Source organism: Athene noctua, chromosome 2 (genome assembly GCF_965140245.1).
Source record: "Athene noctua chromosome 2, bAthNoc1.hap1.1, whole genome shotgun sequence".
NCBI lineage: Eukaryota > Metazoa > Chordata > Aves > Strigiformes > Strigidae > Athene > Athene noctua.
The window spans coordinates 81,903,234-81,922,343 of record NC_134038.1 but is presented as its reverse complement, the minus strand read 5'-3'; the positions used below and the strand labels follow the sequence as shown (position 1 = coordinate 81,922,343).

Here is a 19,110-nt window from a genome sequence, read left to right as displayed (position 1 = left end):
GTGGGACTTCAAAGACTAGCTTTAAGAGCTATCTGTACATGTAGGGATGTGACAACTGCATAAAAAGAGAAGAGCTAGATACTGTGATACTAGCTTGTAGGCTGAATTACAAGAGAGTGGTTATAGAGTCTTATAAAGCCATCAGGTTGTACAGCCAGTGCGCATAATTTACCTGGTACACTGGTTTGTAACCTGATAAGAGGAGCGCCAGAGCATTTAAGGTCACAAGTTTTGCCCCATTCAGTCAGCTTGCTTCCTTAACATCTGCTTTACTGTGACAATAACAGGAAGAAAAAGCTTTTTTTAATCACAAAACCAAAGCTAAATAACAAAGTAGGTCAGATCTCTGGGTCTTGGGATACTTCAAACCTTTAGTTACTAAAATATTTGATAATCTGTTTAGGAATATGGGTGTCTTAATCAGAACAAGTTCTGTAAAAATCAAGTTTCTTACTGTTTTTGTAACATTTAGACCATTCACGTACAACCATTTGCAGGCACCTTAAAAATTCTTTTTATGTGCGTCAGTCTTGGTACGTAAAGAACATGAAGAGCAGGAATTGCTTCTGAAGTTAACATGCCTCTCATGTACACTTATGTACTCTGTGTATTTGAACGCAAGCTAAGTATAAATATACTGTATATTTATATGCAAGCTAAGTATAAATATACTGTATACCCATCAGTAAAATTTTAGACCAGGAGGGCCTATCTTTTGTTGTGCTTATTTTCTGAAATATAAACATTTCTTAATTTTGTTCTTCCTAGCTCTGTTTTGTGATGTTTTGGACGCCAAACGTGTCAGAAAAGATTTTAGTTGACATAATTGGAGTAGACTTCGCTTTTGCAGAGCTGTGTGTTGTTCCTTTGCGCATCTTCTCCTTCTTTCCAGTTCCAGGTAAAAAAAAATAAAAACTCTAACATCAAAACCAAACCAGCTGTGAGGCATGGTCAGAATCTGGCATGTCTGTACATAACAAGAGTGGCTAAATGCATGCCTAGCATAAGTGACACCTTTTTACTGAAGCTGGTGTAGACAAAGACTATTTACATCAGTAGTCAAGATGCAAATATTGCAGTAAGAGCTGTCTGTCATTAGGTGGATTTCTGACTGTCAGAAGTAAAGCCTGAATTCTGTTTATTGTAGTTGACTGAGAACACACACATGAATGGCAGTGTGCCAAGGCTGAAATTAACTATTTGGAATAGTTTCTAGGACTGCCTCCACAGTAACATCACCTCCATTAGTCTCCCCTTCTGCTGCCAGACTCAGCAGCTCTTTCAGATATCATCAGAGCATAAACAATATAGAATAAAGTTAATGCCCCTATTCAAGAGAGAGACAAGTTTGACAGTCATAATCAAAATGTTTCCCCTCAAAATCTTTCTAACTTCCATAATTAAATGCTGCATCATGTAGTGTTTTCTGCTTATATGACAAGACAGTTTTGTAATAAAGGTAAAGTACAAATACAAGAAGAGGTTCATGTAGATATCTTTTTCTGTGCCTAGCTGTTACACCATGTACCACACAGGAACTAGAGGGAAAATTTTCCTTGGTATGCTTTCTCTTTAGGGAAGGAAATAGTGTGTTTTTAATGAAGAAAACAGAATGGACCATCTAACAAATCGGTCGTAAGAGAGCATCTCTTAGTAAAGATTGCTGTCTATAACGCTTCTTTTTTGGTGTGGGTTTATTTTTTTCAAAAACCAGTCTATTAAAGCAATTTGCATACAAGATCCACTTCATTTCTAGTAGAGTTTCCCAGTGTGCAAAGTTACCAGAAACAAGTTTCACCATGGTTATTTCTGAACAGTGCTCTCTGCATGAAAAAGCTTCATATGAGATGACTGACACTTTTTTTACTACTCTTGCCTCTCTTTCTCCCCATCCCCTCCCCTTCCCCTGTTTATGAACAGTGACTGTCAGAGCACACTTGACTGGTTGGCTGATGACTCTGAAGAAGACATTTGTGTTGGCACCCAGCTCTGTGCTGCGAATTATCGTCCTCATCGCTAGTCTCATTGTGCTGCCTTACTTGGGGTAAATCATTATTCTCCACAGAGCTGAAGGGTTTGCTTTCCTCCTCATTCATTTTCCCTATCACTTGATAGCTGAATTTGCATAGCTCAGAATATTTTCCCCAAATACTAACCGTAATATAAAGTCTAAATAGCATCAATGTCTAAAAAAGAAACATTTACGGATTTACAAGTGTGACTGCTCTAGACAGGCACAATAGTGATGTCCCCTTTGAAAAAATACACAAATGTCAAAGAGGCAAAAACATGTCCTAGTGGGAATTTATTTCCATGTTATAAAATGCACTGTTAAGAAAACTAATGGAAGAATATCTTGTTTATAAGTTAAATAATCTATTCTACAGCACTCCGTACAAGACTTTAAATTCTTAGTCCGTAATTTGATTCAGAATGTGGTTCTTTTACTAAACAGTGAAGCCATTAAGAAACAGAAAATTTCTTTCAAATACTAGTTATTCTCTTTGCCAGTGTATTATGTCTTCGAAGGAAGTATTTCTAACAACAGATTGGTTCTATAAGCCAGTGAAAATATAATTATGAATCATTCATTCTCACACAACCATGACTACTTTATTTTTATGCCACCCACAGAGTTCATGGAGCCACTCTTGGAGTAGGATCCCTTCTAGCTGGTTTTGTAGGAGAATCCACCATGGTTGCAATAGCAGCCTGTTACGTCTATCGGAAACAGGTAAGAATTGGGCTCTGCAGGATCTTGTGAAAGCAGTTGATAAATATAATGGATTTTAGTTCAGATTAAGAGTACACTTTTGAAATACAACTCCCCAGCATCTCCATTTACTGAATTTGGTTAGCTTCCCTGTGCAGTCTCAAAAGTGTGCAACTTGGGAATTCTTTGGGTTGAAATAAAACAAAAAGGTGCCTTCCAGCTGCTAGTGGACATTCAGGCCATGGGACTAGGCCATGGGACACACTGCTTTGAAGTAAACCTCTTGCTCCTCAAAACATGTGTATCATGGATATCATGACCTTACCACCACCTATTTTGCACTGTAGATCAGCTACTACAGTGCAACACGTCTTCTTTATGTAGACAAAGGAACCACTCATACAAGCTTACTATATCCATGTGTATGTGTATATATATAGCTATATGTATACTTTTATTTCTTTATGAAACCAGTTCTGCTGAAAATGGACAAAAGTACAGTAGGTTGGGTTTTTTTGCCATCTAAAGAAGTGGCTTAAAACAAGATATATTTCTGCAGCAGTAGAGGATATGAGCTCATAAACAGGTGAGGATTTCTCATAGGCATACTTTTACATAATGTCACACACTGCGGTCCTGCATATACATAAGACTAGTGAAACATGGCTTTCAAAGAATATTCCACTAAATTAAGTCAAACACAGGACAAATATTGGTGGGGTGACTGGGTACATCTCAGTACCTGCATGTTGTGTCCTTCCAGTTATGTTTTCAAGGCACTGTGTAGGGCACCAGGTCCTTTTTACTAAGTGAAGATGCCCACCACTTCTATTTTTAGAAAAAAAAACTGCAGAAGGTGGAGTATCTAAAAGCCTTATGTTGGAACAAACTAAAACTAGTTTTGATGTATATTGACAGTTCAGGCCATGGCAATAGACCAAAGTGGACAAGGTTCATAAGAAAATACAAGACCTTGATCTCTGTCATGTTTTTCTTGAGAACCAATGAGTAAAACCTGTAGGCACTGAAATGGCTGTGATGGCCTGTGGTTTCACAACATGTATCTGTTTGGACTAACCCCCTCATTGATTATTTGTTACAGTAGTAGCTCATAGAGTGTTCCTGGCTAAGGACATGGTGCTTAATTTTTTGCAGTGATGAAGGCAGGTAGTAGGAATCATAACTGTGCCAACCTAATTTATTCCTTTACCAGAGTTAGTATGTAGCTGACAGCAACATCTCAACAGACAGTGTGACAGTGGCAGAGCCAGCCAGTAGCTGTAGACACCAACTTGTTTTCACCTACAGTGGTAATAAGTGGGCAGTGTTTTGAGAGCTGCAAATCGAATGTTATGTAGACACCTCTGAAATTTTGAAACTCTGATATGCCCAACTCAGCTGAATCATTAATACCTGTGGGGGATTTTTTGTCAGCTGTACAAGTGTTTTCTGTAAAACTAATCAGCCTGCTGAGAAATGGGTAACAAGGAACAGATGCTTCAACTTGTTTTGTAGTGGGGTTGAATACTTCTTAGCTTTACTAATCCAGGACATCCTGGATGAATCATAGGACTCTTGAATGCCCTCCTGCTCCTGCTAGCCAAAAATACTCTAATATTAATTGGTCTTGTTGATGTGGGGAATCACAGTGGATCAGCAATACCAAGAAAAGCCAGAATGCTCACAACTATGAAATTCCTGGTTTGACATTTGAGAAATTAGGTTGCCACCTTTGTCTTCTCTGCCTAAAGCATCTTATCTTCTCTCATATTGTGTTTGCTTTTCTTTTTTTTTTTTTTTTTAATAAAAAGTCTGTGATGTAAAAGATTCCAGATGCTCTCTTCCCTCCAGTCATGCTGGAGCCTGTTTTGGATGTTGCTTAGCATAAGAAATGCCTCTATTATTGGATTTATGTTAGAAAGGAGAAAACTGAGCCCCAGTAAGGTTATGGAAACGTTCTGAGTTAAGCCAGCTTATTAGTGACAAGCCACAAATATGACACAAATATTCTAGCTTTTAATAACACCATCTCGCTTCTCCCAGTGCCCAGAGTTTGTAGGAGTGTGTCCATGCACCACTTACTGATAGGTTCTGAATGCTTGTTTCAATCTAGAAAAAGAAGCGGAATGAGAATGAAACAGCTACTGAAGGTGAAGACTCTGCAATGACCGACATGCCTCACACAGAGGAAATGACAGACATCGTAGAAATGAGAGAAGAGAATGAATAATAAATGGGATGCAATTGTTCTCTGCAGGGACGATTGGAGTGACACTTCAGCATCTTGTCGTCTCTCATATGTTTTTGTTTGTTCGTTTTTATTTTTGTAATAAAGAGGCCTTGATTTAAAAGGTTTCAGATAAATTCTCTAGCATACTGAGTATGCTGTCACTGATGAGGGACCTAAAAAGAGGTCTTTGCTTTTTTTTTTTTTTCCAATTGAATTTGTTTTCTCACTCCATGCAAACATAAAAGATACAATTGCATCACTGTAGAGTCTTCCTTACTTATGCATCCACCTTCTCTGGACAATCTGCATTTGTCAACCAAAGCCCTGCTCTCTGTGCGCGTGTGTGTGTGTTTGTGTGCGCGTGCATGCGCTTGCACGCTCACACATGCACACATGTCACTGGCTCAATGCTACTGCCATAATCCTACTCCCTCCCCTCTTTCCTTTTCCTTCCTTTTCTTTATGAGAAATGTAAAGGAAAAGAAGTTTGGAATACAGAGCTTTATTTTACTTGCTTGAAAATGACTTTGCTACATAAACTAATATACTATGGTGAACTATATCTTTTTGTTTGGCCTCATCACTAGAGATTATACTGCACAGGGTACAAGACAGGGAGGAATGTGTAAGTCTCCACATACAAAGTGGAGAAAAACAGGTTCCTCTCTCATGTTAAAAGTGTGTGGATGTGTATATACACACACAGGTACATAGACAGAGACATATATATATATTTATATATATATGCATACAATAAATGTAATACACACAGGACAAGAACTCTAGCTTTCATTCCATCAGAAAGTTAGTAATCTTTTGAAAATGTAAACATTTAATTCAGAATTGTCTTGAATTGTTAAGCCCCACCTTACGTATAATTTTTCTTTAGAAAAAAACCCATGCACTTTCCTCTTGTGAAGAGGGTGATGGCAACTGATAGACTTTGACTGTATTTGAATTTAAAAAAATAAATAATGACAAGCTTTACCAAAGTTCTTGTCCACTGATTTAACTTTAATTTTAATGGTTGATTTGCTCTATATACTTATTTCTGGTGCCTATATGTTTTTAAAAAATCAGATAAGGTATGCAGGATACCTTGGTATATCACATTACTACACATAGCTCCATGAAATTTTTTCTATAAAGATGTACACATACTCACACACGTGTCTGTGTATATGTATATATACATATACACACAAACACACATATATGTATGTTTTGCTATAAAATATTTACCTATGCAGTAGATCAAAATCCATTTGGTGAAGCTCAAGTACTGATGGTCCTCCAAGTTGCTAATTAGGGACTTTGATAATGTGTTAGCTCTCAAGGCAAGTGTTGCGTGGAAGTGGGAAGCGGCTCCCATCAGTCAGCAAGTGCTGTACTTGGAGAAGGCGGCAGGTGCTGTGTGGTCGTGGTTGGAATGGGCCTTAAATAACAGGGCACGAAGTCGGGTGGGCAACTTGTATCAGGTGGAAATGAAGCCTGTATAAGAGATGACTGAACCAGAGAGATTTTGGGTGCCACCGGTGATGGCTGCAGCAGCAGCTTGTATTTCTGTGCTCTTCTGTGTTTGGCTGCGGGGCAGCATTCGTTACTGGTCTGTAGTAGCTTGGTTTCTTTCAGATTTAACCATGCCAGAGTCTAGAAACCATTATCCTCCATGATATATCCATAAGTCAGTTAATTTAAACCTTATTTGGTAAAAGTATATTTTTATAAGTTATGGAAATGATTATTTAATTGTGGACAAATTCTGTTTCTAGATTTATTTGCCAGGTAGTCCCAGCACTCAGAGAACTGATAAAACTAAACATTACTTTAAATGTTATATCAATATATGTGTATGTAGACATACACATGTGTATAAATATATATATTGTATATTATGTACATTTATTTTAAGCTACAATACATTTCCTATTTTTCCAAGTTCAGCTAAAAATGTCTCTAAAAAACTACAGTTGGCTAGTAACCAGTTACGGCCATCATGAAAGGCATTGTATCAATGAACTTTACATCTTACTGTAAACATTTGTACCAATTTGTTACATGTACAAATGCAATCGGAAAAAATGTAGAAATTATTGTGTTGAATGGCAGATTTGCAAAATCAGTCATGGTTAATGAGCAGTGGCACTAGGAGGGTGACTAAATCCAGCACCCACACACTTTCTGTGCCACCACAAGGTTGTTCTCCTTGTTTCTGATGGTAGTTTAAATAAAACCCCTCAGACAAATTAACTTTGTGCAGTATGCAGACTGTACACATTCATGAATACAGGCTCTCAAACAGTCATATGTATATAATGTGTATATAGACTGTTACAGATCGCAGTGGCCATTTGAGGTCTTCTCTGTTCATGTAGTTTCGGTTTCTCCAGTACGTTTGTATCTAAGTCCACAAGATGCAGTTTTTCAGGAACTGTAGAGATAAAGCAAGAAAATATTTTTGTGTAATATTTCTTTTGGTACATGATTAAAATTCAAATGGCAGTATTTTTGAAGAATTCTGAGCATTACTGATGTAGGTTTCAAGGTAGTAATTGCACCAAAAAGTAAAAATTTAAAAACAAATTAAATGAAACACTGAAGCTTTTGCTTTAGCTAGAAAAGGAACAGATATAAAAAACTGAATTATTGCTCATACAGAGTTAAGCTAATGGTATTGTAAAAGGTAAATCTTCAACTGTGTGGGTAATACTTAATAGTCCCTTACTTTGCAAGATACCAAATGAGCACAGGAGTGGTGGGATTTGGGCAAGAATTTGAGCAGTGACATAAGGACGCACACATCGCATCTCTTTCTGCTTCCTGCGGGTCGTGTATTTCTTTACCTTGCTCTACTGGGTTAACAAAACCTGCCAATGTTTCTGCAGTGGGTGAGTCCCAGCCAGCCCCTCTTGCCGACCAGGGTCCCCCCTGCGTGGGCAGGCAGGGTGCTCGGCGGGAAGGCGCGTGTCCAAGGAGCATCCTGTCCCCCACAGCCTCTGGTTCTGCTGCTGGGCACTGCTGTCGGGAGCTTCAGCGACTGCCTGAAACCTCACTGCTCTGACTCCCAGCCAGTGGCAAATTCATCTGGACTGGTGAAGCAGCCATTCTGGTGGGTTACAGGCTGGGAGCAGGCAGCTGTCCTCTTCAGCTGAAGCCCCAGTCCGCATCACAGAGACATTCCAGTGTCTCTGTCAGGCAGATGCTGGGCACGCCCTGATCTGCACCTCTTCCCAAAAGGATTTTTTTGAGTTCTGGTAACATGGCTTAGCTCTCTTGTGTTATTGCTTATGAAGTGGCTATCTGTGATAAATATTTTACAATAGAAACCTGTTCAGTTTCTGTGTTGGAGAGCCGGAGCACACTCATCTCAATGAATTCACATGGACACTTGGTCTTTCCAGACTTTCTTAAGAATTACTGAATTATACAGCTGAAGTTACAATAAAAAGAGGAACAAAGTTCATCTGCATCCTACATCTTACATTTCAGAACAGCTCACACAGTAAGAAATAAGAGCAAGACACCGATAAGCTGTGAATTAATGTTCCTTGGCTTTTAATACATACGTAAAATTGTGTTAACTTGTCTTGAGTTTTCCTTTTGCAGAATTAACAGAAAACAGTGGGGACTTTTTCCCCGCTCACTGCCCTAAGCAGGTCTCTCACGCTTACCAAGCAGTGGACTTGATGGAAAAAGCTCTGCATGTCCCAGCCAGTGCTTGAGGCCATTTGGGCTCAGCTGCGGGTTCCCAGGCGTGGGGCAGCCCCGCTCCCCGTCCCCCTGGCACAGCTATGCTGGGCAGGAGCGCTCATTTGCCTGCTTGTTAGATAGAGCCACCCTGAGTGAGAGGATTGGGTGAGTAACAGAGAAGTCTTTTGTTTTCTACTCATTTTGCTGCTAAATATTTCCTTTGAGGGGGAGAGATTTATATCTGGCTCTTGCTCGGTGTTTTGCCGAATCTGCAGCCAGAGAGGGAGCAGCCCAAGACTGAGGGCGAGCTGATGAATGCAGCCGATTCAGGGCAGGCCACGACGCACGAACAGAAACCTTTTGAAGGCGAGAGCGCCTTCTTTTGTGGGACGGCGCCTCGTGCTTAAAAAGAAGGGAGAAAGGATGCTTTCAGGCCAGGGCGCCCAGAGTCTCCAGGCATAGTTTTGCCTTGGGCTGCAAGGTGGCAACAGGAACAGGGCGTCCTGTGGCTCCAGCATCCTGGCCCTGCCAGCAGCATCCTCGGCAAAATGCAGGACAGGGCAGGGGGTAGTGAGGTGGCAGTATTGGTTCTCTCTGTCACTGAGATTTTGTGGTTGTGGCACGGTCAGCATGGGTTTGAGTGCAGCTGGATGTAACCTGAGCATAGTTGCAGTAGCCATTAGTGTATTGGAAAGCCATGCATATGTATATGAGTGTGCGTATGAAAGTGTCGCATAGGCATTTTTATTACGGCCTTTATATAGTTCATTGGAACAAGGATTCAAGTCTAAACATGATCTTAATGTGGGACTAATACTAAGCAGTTAAAAAAAAAATTGCAATTTAAAGCTACATAAAAGAGTAAATAAAACACAGTTTCAGCAGGCCTTATACCAGTAAGCTAAAGCATGATTTAGATCGGTAAGCTGGAATGGGAGAGGACATGTTGAAAAGCTTATGGGTCTTGTATATTCATCCTAAAGACAACATTGCATGGCATGGAGACAAGTGAATCACAGGGTAGAAAACCAGAGCTGTGGCTGCTGCCATTTCTCTTCCAGCTGCCCTGGAGAGGGACAGAAGTGTGAGGAGCAATGAGTCCATAAGACACCACTTCTAAATATTTTGGTTTCTGAGTGGTGGAGCCATCAGAGAGACAAGTATGAAACATCTTAGATTATTCAAGCATAAATAAACCAGCATGCAGGTTTTATAACATGCAGAGAGAAGGGACTACATAGCTTGCTCTTTCTGAGTAACTGTCAGGGCTGCATTAGGGAAATGTCATATAAATATTACTTAAACACAAGACAAAATTACCACAATTTTGGTATCAGACTGGCATTTCCCAAATAGTAACATAATCATAAAATGTTAGGATTCCCTTCCCTCATTCCTGTTTGGTTTTTTACTAGAATTCAAGTGCAGAAGCCATAGTTTGGGAAGGGAGCAACCTCCTGTGGAGAGGGGCTGCGGTACATAGCAGGCTGTGGGAACTCATGGCAGAGCCCCAACAGGAAGAGGTGCTCCAAATACATTCCGTGCCTTGCAACACATTGTATTCAATTGCAGCCTGACGGCGTCATGAAACAAGGCAGAACTGTCAGTTTAGCAGCAAACTCAGCCCAAGCGTGGTCATGACCTGCAGCAGCACTGCAGAGTAGTGGGAGGATGTGGGGTGCAGGGGGAGCCCTGGCTCTCCACTCTGGTTTGGACAGCTTGTGTAGATTTGCTGTGGAGAGCCAAGTTCAGTTGTCGGTGAGTAGATGCACTCCTCAGCAAAACCATTGCCAGAATTCTCAGTAATTGGCATCTTCTGAACAAAAAGGCCAGAGACAAAATACGGGGGCAAAGAGATCAAGCTGTAAGCTCAGCTTGGAGTGCATACTCACACAGAAGGGCATTTTGGCTGCAGCTTGTGCAAGGTAATTGTACGGTTAGAGAGCAAGCTTCAGCCTCGGCATTTCATAATCAAGATATCCACTCTATCTCAGAACAATTGTGGTATATTTTTAGGTGCTCTTTTGTCTTTGTAACCCTGAGGGGAAAGTTTTCCTCAGTATTCCCAAGCCTTGTCACTGCTCAGATCAATTTATTAATTTTACCTCATCATTATTTTCTGTCATTCCTAGTTCAACATCTTCAGACGTTTCCTTATTTTCTTCTAAAGGCTCCTGCTAGGCTTATTTTGTCTGTTGACATTTTGAGAAGGAAAATGTAACCGTCATGTTGACTGAATGTCAAGTAATGCCGTGATTAAAAAGTAGCTTCCAACAAAACTCCTCTTTGACGGACTGGTTTTTACTTTCCATTTGCTAAGCTGAAAAGGAGAGTCAAGAAGTAGAAGGAATTGGGGGGTGAATTTATTTAAAATCAAGAATTAAAATAATTAATTCATTATTTAACTCCAGCCACTTTGTGACTTTCTAATGATCCGTAAGACCACGACCCAAACTTTTCCAGCATCCCCAGAGCAAGCACAGAATAGTTTGAAGCACTGGGAAACAGATTTCATGTATCTCACAACTAAATATATAACTTAATGAGTTGGAGAGCCTGATTAACAGGGACAATCCCTTAAGTTTAAAATTCAGCTGGACGTGAGCAGCCTGATCCAATGTCTAAGGTGGCCATGCTTTGAGTGGGAGGGCTAGATGACTGCCTGCAGTCCCCTTCTGACCTAAATTGTTCTCTGATTCAGTCAGGAAGCTAGAGAGGTCCCTTCATTTTAAGAGACTTGAGACTGCTTGCCTTGTTCAGGCTTTCAGTTCAGTGCTGAGAGACAGTGCCTCCTAGGGCTCTACAATGTAGAGCAAAAACATGAGCTGCACAGATTCTTTTGCTGATGACAAAACTTTAATATTGCAGAGCCAGCTGTAAAGTACCCTCCCACCCTCTGGGAGCCCACAAGGAGGGCAAAGTGAAAATAAGCCATTGTATCTGCAGATGAAATATTTGAGTACTGTCCTGCACTTTTTCAATTAACTCTCTAACCACCTGAAACCAGCAAGCAATTGCAACTGTTACCTGCTGCCTCTATTTCCATGTGCATCATTCAGCATTTAAAAAAAAGCTACCCTTTCTAATAACTCCCCATTATAATCAAGGTAATGCAAAGTAGATAATTACATTTATGTAATGAAACAGCTTGGCCTGTCTACAAATGAGCGCATATAAATCCTCTCTTAGGAGAGGATGCATTTTTAAATTGGAACAACAGCTTTATCCATAATTCAGCAAAAGCACAACAGAAAAGCAAAGAAAAAAATGCAGAACTGAAAAAAAATTAATTGCAGTTGCATTCATTTTTAATATGAATACTGCCTGGGTGGAAAGTGTATGGTACACATGCAGAAAACAGCAGAGCCTGCACTGCTGAACTTTGTAGTTTGCTCTGCAAAGCAGCACTAATGTAACTCTGCTTTTGTGTTCTATTATGATAAACAAAAAATCCTTCCTAAGCTATAATGAAACAATTGGGAGGCTACAGGCAATAAGCTTTCTGGTTACTTAGGTCAACTGATTTTTATCTGCAGAGTTTGCAAGCACCTCAAAATTGCAAAAGCAAACCCTCCAAAAAAGTTGAAGACACATACGCATTTTTGTAGATGACATGCTTTTACATATTACCATCAACAAGCTCCTTAAAATCAATCTAATCACTCTTTAACTAATGTAGTTCAAAATGCGCTTCACTTACTTTAGGTTTAATAAAGATCTACCTGCAATATCTTGTATATTTTTAAAAAACAAACGCACAAGATGCAAAATTCAACCTGTTTTTAAGTTTGACAGAAACCCCCACCACTGTCATAAGGCAGTCAAGCTTAGATCATGGCAGGTTTTGATCTTCCAGAACATTGCTCTCACTGCTCCATTATTTTAGACCAGCTTTGGGTGTTGTTGCTTTTGTTTGCTCTGCCTTTGTTTCTTGAAGCCAGGAGCCTATGGAGGGTTTGTGGTAAGAGACACAGGCGTGGCTGGAGGACCCTAGAGCTCCGCTGTTGAGAGGGAGGATGGCTTGAGGCAGGAAGCACAGAACTCCTTCAGAAAGATGTGGTTTGATGCGTTGTCACTTCATCGCTGGGTGTGAGCTGGGTGGCAGTGAGTGATCCTCCCCAGAGTTGGCTGTTGGGAGGAGAAAACAATAGATGCTGCCCATTGTTGGTGGGCTTGAAGTTGGGATTGCAGGCAGTGTCAGAGCCTCTTACGCTGCTTGTGTTACTTGTTCTGCAACACTGGCAGAGCACATTACTACCACAGGCCTCAGAAATCCAAACTGGAGACCAAGGACTTGACTCTGTGTGGTGGAATGGCTGAGATTGTTTAAAGGTGTTTGGGCAGCACAGCCTAGCAGTGTTCCAAAATCTGAGAAATTACTTCATCTATATTGGACAGAAAGCTGCTGGGAGTGCCTAAGGAGGAGCACATGTGAGCAAGTGAGTGTGGAGGAGTGAGTGTGTCTATGTGGCAAGAGAGGGCAACATAGACACAAATCGGTGAGTTGAAATGTCTTTTGCAAGCACCCTGCACTGCATTACCCTGCAAGGACCATACTGGTGGGCAGACAGAACCATAACACCTTCATTCATCTTCTTTAGTGAAAGGTTCATTGGCCTTCAAAGGTTATCAGGCAGCATTAACAGATACTACTTAGTGGATAAAGCCGAACTTCATAGTGCTAGGAGCACAGAAGACAGCAAACTTTGCCACACCTTTTGCAATGGAGAAAGAAGCAGGCTTCACCATCCTGCTCTCTCCATCTTTGCATTCACTCCAGAAAGAAACTACAAAGTTTGAGCAAACCCTAAAGGGCAGAGCAGAAGACGAAGACTATTTTGTCTTCACAGCAGGAAATCATCATGGAAAAGAACCAATTTGTGTAGAGGTAACCCCCAGAAATTTTCTCAAAGAAGACACAGTTTCTGAACAGATGCTCAAGATAGCTTTGACCACATCATGTGAGGTCAGACTGCACCATTTGTAGAGTAATACTACAAGGATAGCAGGTTCTCCAATTTCAGAGAGGTGCTATCAGGATAAAATTCACTAATGCTGGTGAAAGATGCTTGGATACTACAGGGAACAGCGCCACAGAAATGCCTAATACTAAATTCGTGTTTGCATGTTCTAATTGTGCCTTTGGGTTCTCTAAAATTGACTTGTTTTAGTTTCATGGAAATACTTTTAAAAATGGGAGTGGGGAAGTAGTGTCTGGAAGCAGCATCCTAGAAAAGGGCAGCCCAAAGTGTGAAGGCTCTTGCTCAGGAAAGTGGGGAAAGGATGTGGGGGCCTCATCTTTTCCTGACCTGGCCCTCTGACAGGACAGTGTGTTGTTTTGTTCTCAGCAGGTTTACAACACTGAAAGAGACAAGAGCCGTAGCTAGCCACACTTTAGGACATGCTGCAGTGACATTGGGATTAACGTCAATTCTCTAAACACCTTTCTGTAGAGAAAAAGTCCCAATTTTTAAATTAATTTCTGTAACTTGAAGGTAAATCTGAGAGCTAGGCAAATGCATATTTCACCTGAGAGGTACAACTTTTAAAAAATTTCTTTCAGCATATCTTTCAGTATCAGATTCAGATTTTTTCTTTCCGGATAAAGCTGTCTTTATGCAAAAGCAGTGTGCCTAATAGCCATCTTCAACTACTTAAACAAGTCAATTTTGCAAGGACTGTAGGTGTCAAGCCAGAGCACCATTTGTGACTACAGTACAGGGATCCTAGATTTTAAATGAAATGTTACCTCATGTATAATTTTCTGTCATACTTGTAGAATTCCAGTTGATTTCTCTCAAAATAAGTGTTGCTTTCTGTAATTTGTACACATGCTAAAGCTACTGGTTTGGTTTTTTAATGACTGTTTTCCTTTGCTTTAAACATGGTTTTCTTTAAGCTCTAAAGAAACCAATGAACGTTAAAAATTTGTACATTTTTAAAATGACTGCTAAGGTCAAAAGTATAGAAGTACATGTTACATTAAAATTCAGTGCTGTTTATGTATTTAACAAATGTATGTTTTTGCATTGTTAAAAAGAATGATCTGTGCTTTCTTTGGGAGGGGATTTGTGCTCCAATATTGTCCAATAGCTTTCATATTCTAATTACTTTAAGTAAAGTTCTAACAGTTTGCATACATTCATGATTCCGATTGCTTCTGTTTTATTAGTTCTGATAACCTGACATGGTCTAAAGTGTTCTTCTCATTTGGAACAAGCAAAATATACCTCCTGGTGAGAAATTAATCCAACGAGCAAATTGGTTTTGAATTATGAGTATGATGCTGCCAACTACAAGGTCTTAACTTGAAGTTAATGAAATCCAAGGGTATCTATAAAATGGTGCAAGACAAGTTCTTTATTTCTACAAAGCCTCCAAGTGTTGTTGATCTGGAAATACCATGGTCAGAATACTTTTTCGATACCAGATCTAAAACTTCTAGCATTCCTGTGAAATAGATACTTAGTACTTAAAAGGAGAGCAGTATTCTTATCAGGCCAGCGCAAACTCAAATGTCATGAGAAGATGCTTCATCCATCCATCTGGCAAGCCACCAAAGCTGTTCTTACGAAGCTGTGAAAACATTCCTTAACCAAAAATGTTTAGTGTTTGATACTGAACGTCATGTCCCATTAGTACTTCCAAACGACCAAATCCGAGACACCCAGAGCCAGCGAGAAGGCTGACTATGGGACCACAGCCTTAAATGTCTCTCCTGATGTGACATTTGAGCCACCACTGTTTTTAAAAACGTGTTGAAGAGGTAAGATGGTACGTATCTGTGACTGACCCTCCACAACTCTGCTGCCTCAGCTCTTCTCACACTGGCCCACAGCAGAGATCCAGACACTGCTCTCAGAGAGAAGTCCAGCTTTTCCAGCCCACAAAATGACTGCCTCACATACTGTTTTCTATTTTCAATTTTAGGCAGCCTGCAATCTCCAGAATCCCGTATCCCTAAAACCTGCCCTGCCTTAGGGTCCCTCATGTCTTGTCAGCCCTTGAATTCCTGCCTGCTTCATCTTGTCTCTTCTCCTTTGGGCTTCCCCATCAGGAATGCTGAGCCAGGCCGAGAATGTATTTAGGGAGTCTACATCAGCAAACAGTAACTCCCTTAGTTAGCCACTCAGAGGCGCACGCTCGATAGCTGCTGGCACTCACCGCTGCCTTCCCATGGCTGCTTGCAAAGAGCATGGCCTGACCTTGTCCAGCTCTCCCTGCCGAGAGCACTGGCCTGGCAGGAGGCCATGCTAAAAAAAAAAAATTGAAAGAAAAAAAAACAAACCGAGGGGGGAGGGTGCGATAGGGCTCAGAAAAAGATACTGCCTTTGTGCCTGCCAGTCCTCTACACCTGCTCATGAGGCCAGGAGCAAGTGAGCCAACATCCCCATGGCTTGGAAGGCCAGAGCCTGTTTAAAACCACATATGAGGATTGCTGCCACACTGCTTCATTTTGAGCAGATTGAGCAAAGCCAAAAAGTGTAAACAGAGTCACATACTGTGAGTTTGACTTTCTCAAACTAAGCTTTCTCTTCCAGGGACCACATAGACTTTATTTGTCTCTCCTTCAGCAGGAAAAAAGCCAGATTGTAAGCAGGTAAAAAGTAAGACATGCAGTATGGTGGCAAATAGCATTATTAATTCACCTTCTTTGCTTGGAGTCTTGAAAGGCTTCTCCTCCTCCCTCCCCTCCAATCAGCAGACCCTCCTCTGACTCTTCCTCTGTCAGTCATGAGGACAATTAGCCCTTCCCTCAATGAGGTGTACTGAAATATAATCCAGTTTATTTCCCCAAAGGACACGCATGGACCTCAGACAAGAGAATGCTCAACCGCAGACAAACCTTCCTGCTCACAGACAATGCTGCACAGCATTTGCTTTTGTGTCTAATAATCACTGATAAAAAAGAGGGGAGGAAGGCGTTGGGAGAAGGTGGCTCTGCTGGGAGCGTATAGAGTAGGTGCTGCTGGGCAAAGAACTGGTCTGTGCCACAGAACAGAAAAGGGTTCATTACCACAGACAGGTGAAAAAATCCTGAAACTAACAGAGGTGCAGCACGAAGAGAGCAGAAGCACCGGCATCATCTGTCTGGGCTTGTCTGTACAGGCACTTCCGAGCAAGGTGTCAGATGAACCACGGGGAACACTCTCCTAGTCTCTGCGACACAGCAGAGCAACCCACAGGAAGGAAAAACAAAGCCTAGGGGTGGCTGCTGAGGAAGATACTACCCAGAATAAAGTCAAGCAGTAACGGACTCTACACAGGCTGAAAAGTGAGACTCCTTCCCCTAGGTGACTTAAAAGGTGCAGCATATTTCCATGTGTCATAAGCAGAGAAGCATTTCCCCAGCAGCTGGAGCCAGTGCTCCCAAAACTTCAGCCACAATGGATTGCTCCATGCCGAGCCCACCTACCACAAACGAGCAGTTAATTCACACATCATCCAGTGCAGCATTTCTTTGAAGAGCCAGGTGTTTTGGTGGCAAGCCCCACTGATAACAACATAGCCACTAGAGCCCAACAGGACCTCCTTCACAACCGCAGCTCTTACACCTTTCATCCTAGTTCTTCAAAGGAAATTTCATACCATTATTTCATTTGAATTTTCCATGTTGCTGTTTTCCATCTTCTTGCTGGGAAGGCAGACACGTTGGAATGGAGGAACCAGGGAGGTGCAGTGAATGGGGGAATGTAGTAGCAGCTGGACCTTTCATTGTTTTTTTACAAACCCAGTGGTCGTGGAAGCCATCACAGATTTGCTTTAAACGACCTTAAGCATTGCTCCAACAACTTTATTTTATAAAAGTATGTTTCTAATCACCTACTAACTTTAAAAAGGGACTCACTTACTTTGATTGAAAGAGGGTTTTTTGTTTGTAGCATGGTTTGATGAGACAAAACCCAGCATGTCTGAGTAAAGAGAGCTCTACACAGGGCTCATCAGTAAATGAACGCCACAGAACCACTTGACAATCTAACATTAATATTACATGCTAAAAGCTAGTACTTAAGCACCATGTGCCAGCCCCTTGGGGTAATACCTGCGGGAGGTGCTGGAGGCCAGTGACACCCCAGCTGAGTGTTTTCTGGGGACAATCTTAGGGGGCCTGAATGGAAGATGAGAGTCTGAGGCACACAGCAGGAGACAGCATGGCCTGCCACTGTGCAAGTGCTATTTAATGCAAGGGAAATAAACTGTTAACGCCTTGCAGTTCGGGGGTTTTCTTATTGTTTTAGTTGTAAAAATCCCCTTCTCTCTCTCTTTACAACCCTGTTAGCCAAGCAGCTCAACTATGACCCCAGAGAAAAAAAAAATTATTATTGGTTCTGCCTCCCATTCAACAATATAAATTCAAAAGATACACTCAGGTGAGAGAACAGAAACTGCTGTTAACTCCTGCTTCCCAGCTTGCTGAAAGGAACACAGTCATCCAAAACCCAAGTGCACTCACAATGCAGTTTGTTACACCCCAGCATAGAAGCCAAACTTTGGCAGCAGCAGATGAACCTGCCTAGAAGTGGCAAGAAGCAGGCTCTCACTCAAGCTCTTTTACTTTCAGCTCTGCAGGACCATTCTTTGAGCAAAACACCTAGATCTTCTGCTGTAAAACAAAGGCCAAAGTGTTACACAATACTTTTTAAAAAAAAAAAAAAAAAATCCACTTATAGAAGGGAGCTCTAGAAAGAGTTTGAGTGAAGTGGCTGCAGTTTGCAGGTTTATGGCCCATCCTGTACATCCTCCTTGCTCAATATAATTTATTATTTCTCTTAATTTTTCATGAAAAAAAAAATAAAATCTTACAATGGAGAAAACGTTCAGAAACATGAAGAGAGTAGCAGTCCAGCAAGTGCTCCACCTCTAAAGATACAGCCTGCCACTGTTACATCTGTTAGTCTATAGGTGCAGTGTTTTACACTGAATATATTTATTTCAGCCAGAAATAATTTTTGACATCTCAGCATGTCAGGAACAGTATAGGCAGTAATAGAAGATTATTATTGTGCTTATTCTGTTTTTCTAATCACTTTAAATCTTTAAAAAACATCATAGAATACCAGGTTGGAAGGGACCCTCAGGGATCATCTGGTCCAACCTTTCTTGGCAAAAGCACAGTCTAGACAAGATGGCCCAGCACCCTGTCCAGCTGAATCTTAAAAGTGTCCAATGTTGGGGAATCCACCACTTCCCTGGGGAAGGTGATTCCCAGTGGCTAACTGTTCTCATTGTGAAAAATTGCATCCAATTGGAATCTCCCCAAGAGTAGCTTGCACCCATTACCCTTCATCTTTTCCATGTGACTCTTTGTAAAAAGAGAGTCTTTATCTTTGTAGCCACCCTTTAAATAGTGGAACATGGTCATAAGGTCTCCCTTAAGCCTTCTCTTTTCAAAGCCAAACAAACCCAGTTCTCTCAGCCTTTCCCCACCTGTCAGGCTTCCCAGTGCCTTGATCATCTGTGTGGCCCTTCTCTAGAA

The 19,110-nt window shown here is 41.2% G+C and overlaps 1 protein-coding gene across 1 annotated transcript in view; it reads left to right on the top strand.

Moving 5' to 3' along the window:
• ANKH (ANKH inorganic pyrophosphate transport regulator) overlaps positions 1-7,448 on the top strand; it is a 103,480-nt gene extending 96,032 nt beyond the window's left edge. Inside the window, exons 9-12 of the mRNA XM_074899536.1 lie at positions 769-898; positions 1,921-2,044; positions 2,635-2,734; positions 4,827-7,448. Coding sequence (XP_074755637.1) covers positions 769-898; positions 1,921-2,044; positions 2,635-2,734; positions 4,827-4,943 — 471 coding nt within the window. The 3' untranslated portion in view covers positions 4,944-7,448. The remainder of the gene's footprint in view (positions 1-768; positions 899-1,920; positions 2,045-2,634; positions 2,735-4,826) is intronic.
• The last annotated feature ends 11,662 nt before the right edge of the window (positions 7,449-19,110 follow it).